This window comes from Penaeus japonicus, unplaced genomic scaffold, assembly GCF_977035675.1.
Source record: "Penaeus japonicus unplaced genomic scaffold, GWHDUDI00000001_assembly GWHDUDI00000003, whole genome shotgun sequence".
Taxonomy (NCBI): domain Eukaryota; kingdom Metazoa; phylum Arthropoda; class Malacostraca; order Decapoda; family Penaeidae; genus Penaeus; species Penaeus japonicus.
In genome coordinates, this window is record NW_028234405.1 from 12,460,660 (window position 1) to 12,463,718 (window position 3,059).

A 3,059-nucleotide genomic window follows, 5' to 3' on the forward strand; every position below is an offset into this window, starting at 1 on the left:
AGCGGCAAGAGTGAGACATTTTTACGACAAGGCCATGCTAAGGGTTACGTAGTAGCAGCACTCGTAACTCCCTCGACTTTGGCTAAGCCGTAAGGCGGATCAATAAAGCCACCTTGCAAACTCAGGGCCAAAAGCGTTCCTCTCTCTTAATGGTTCAAAACTCCCCGGACTTATCTTTCTACCGGGACTCATAACGCTCCCAGGATGGACACAAAAAATGTCCTCCGTAATAACCAAGGCAGCGAAGGACCTAAGCATTATAAGAATCAGACACGAGGCGCGCTAGAAGGCGAAAGCGCATCCGTGGACCGGGGAGAGGCGCGCGCGGCGGCGAGAAAGAGCGAGCGACGTTACTGTTCTTCTGGCCACGTTGCGGAATGTTCGTAGTGGAGTAGCTGCTGCTGCTGCTGCTGCTGCCGCCGTTATCTGCAGTAAAAGGACGTGAAAGTAAACAAACATGGCGGGAAGTTAGTGATGGTGCGCGAAACGGGAGTAATGACAGAGCAGTCGGCTGCAGAGGAAGGTAAGAGAGCTGAGTTTCCCCCTAGTGCAGGCGCTGGAAAAGAGTGAAGAAGCGAGCAACAGGCTTATTCTAGCGCAGAGAGGGAGAGAGAAAGTCACAGGTTGGCTGTTAAAAGGAGGAGGAGACCTGTGCTTCAGAGTGGAGCTCCGTGTTTCACACCAGGAGAAGGGAAACCTCGCTATAATGCCTCCTCTCTGTGATAAATACAAGGAGAAGGAAAGACAGGTTTAGGTAACGAGAGGATTCTCCGTGTCTGTCAAGGGGATAAATAACATGTCACTGGCTTTATCACCCGTATCTCGGATGAGCAACATGAAGCTATCTGCTTTAGGATGTCAGGAATATATCGCGTCGGTTTGTCATCTGATTGCTATCACAACTAGAAAGCTGATTTGACCATAAGATTAGATACGCTTTGCTGTCTGTAATGACCCTAACCAGGAGATTGAGCTGACCTTTATATATGATTGAATCACCCTTGCCCCCCTCCCCGCTTAACATGTGGATTAGTAATGCCTTTTTGAACACGCAAAACAGCCAAGATATAGCACTTAAAGACATTTTTACACCCTGTTCTATGCCACACCCATGTTGAATGTTCTATTTATCCTTCTAACATGCCCCACCTTTTGTCCTTTGTTATTAAATTTTATCTACTGGAATAAACATATAAATAGTACAAATTGTTTAACGACTATAGCCATAACCACCCACATCATATATATGAAAAAAAATGAAAAGGTATTTTAACGTGACCCAAGGCGCTAAACATACACATTTAAATGTACTTTCACTCTTTAAGTGACATTAAGTCTTCCCAAGTCATGTGTGGTTTTACTTCAGTGAGAATGACTCAACAGCGTGTGTGGAAAAGTGTTTGTGTGTTTGTATGTGTATGTGCATTTTCATGTACAGATAGATAGAGATAGAGACTGATTATGTGTATGTTTTCGTGTGTGTGTCTGTGTCTGTCTGTATGTGTGTGTGTGTGTGTGTGTGTGTGTGTGTGTGTGTGTGTGTGTGTGTGTGTCTGTGTCTGTCTGTATGTGTGTGTCTGTCTGTCTGTCTGTCTGTCTGTCTGTGTGTTTGTATTTGTGTGTGTGTGTCTGTCTGTTTGTATTTGTGTGTGTGTGTCTGTGTGTCTGTGTGTGTGTGTATGTGTGCGTACGTGTGTGTGTGTTGGTGGATGATATACTAGTGGATGAGAGAGAGATAACACCTCCAGCTACACGGAGCATGGGTGACTATCATAAAGCGCTAGCCAAAGGTTTGTGGTTACCTGCCTCACTCACGCTTGTAATTTATCTCTCTTGGGTTTCACAGACATGTTATTCACACGCTCACTCTTGATAGCACTTGTTTTACAGAGTTACATATCACTAGTTTTCTACGCTGAGGAGTTAAGCTAAGCTGCTTTGAAACGCGCTGACTGAATTTCAAATAGAAGAACCAAATATTGAAATAAAAAAGCGTAAAAAGTAAAAACACTAAGGATTTTTTACTCGTGTGGGGTGATGTGGGTGTCTGCCTGTATGGGTGGATACGCCGTAGGTTTTTCTTTCAGTGGACCCTCAGTCCGCTACTGACTGTCATTCACCCTGATATTTGTATACTTATTCGTCAGCATAAATGCCGTGGGTATTAAGTGTAATCACGCACTACCACGTTAGAGTGTGTGTGTGTTTGTGTGTGTGTGTGTGTGTGTTTGTGTGTTTGTGTTTGTGTGTGTGTGTGTTTGTGTGTGTATGTGTGTGTGTTATGTTATGTGTATAGTGTGTGTATAATTATATATATATTTTATATATATATATGCATATATATACATATATATAATATATATTATATAGATATGTATAGATTTATTTATATATATATAACTTATATTATATATATATATTTATATTATATCAGTTTATTCCTAAATGCTAACCTCATTTTCCTCGGGTCGTGAATGAGACAAATAGCAAATTTGCTTCTTTGTTTTGCGATGTGTAATACAGGTGATTGACAAGGTCTAAGACGGTTGTACTGAATGAGTGTTAATAATCCGATTAAGTCTTCCCACGGCTACAAGCAAGCTTACCGATATATACATACTTGTAGACTTACATTTATAAACAGATTTACACCTATGCATCCATGACTCAGTGTGTGTGTGTGTGTGTGTGTGTGTGTGTGCGTGCGTGCGTGCGTGCGTGTGAGTGTGTTTGTGTGTGTGTGTGGTGTATAATATATTATGAGGAATGTAATTGGGTAATATTATTCATAGAAACGAATGTGTGAGTATGGAGGGAGGGTCTGATTTGGTGTGCGTTGCCTGTGTAAATCGAATGTCATGCAGTAAATGACTTATGTTCTTTTTATACTGATTTAGATTTTGAAATTAAAGTATCATCCAAGTGGACTTTATTCACGAAAAGACCTCCTGATACATATCCCAAGGCAGTCTTTGTGAAATGAATATGTCGTAAGCAGAGATGGTTTTTGTAGATGTAGAGTTTGGCCTCTGATTTATTTCTCTGGTTTTGCTTTTTTT

General features: G+C 41.4%; 1 protein-coding gene across 1 annotated transcript in view; it reads left to right on the forward strand.

The window, feature by feature from the left end:
- The first annotated feature begins 347 nt into the window (after window positions 1-347).
- LOC122264334 (uncharacterized) overlaps window positions 348-3,059 on the forward strand; it is an 11,531-nt gene continuing 8,819 nt past the window's right edge. The window contains exon 1 of the mRNA XM_086555629.1: window positions 348-523. Within this exon, the coding sequence (XP_086411755.1) occupies window positions 475-523 (49 nt within the window). The 5' untranslated portion in view covers window positions 348-474. The remainder of the gene's footprint in view (window positions 524-3,059) is intronic.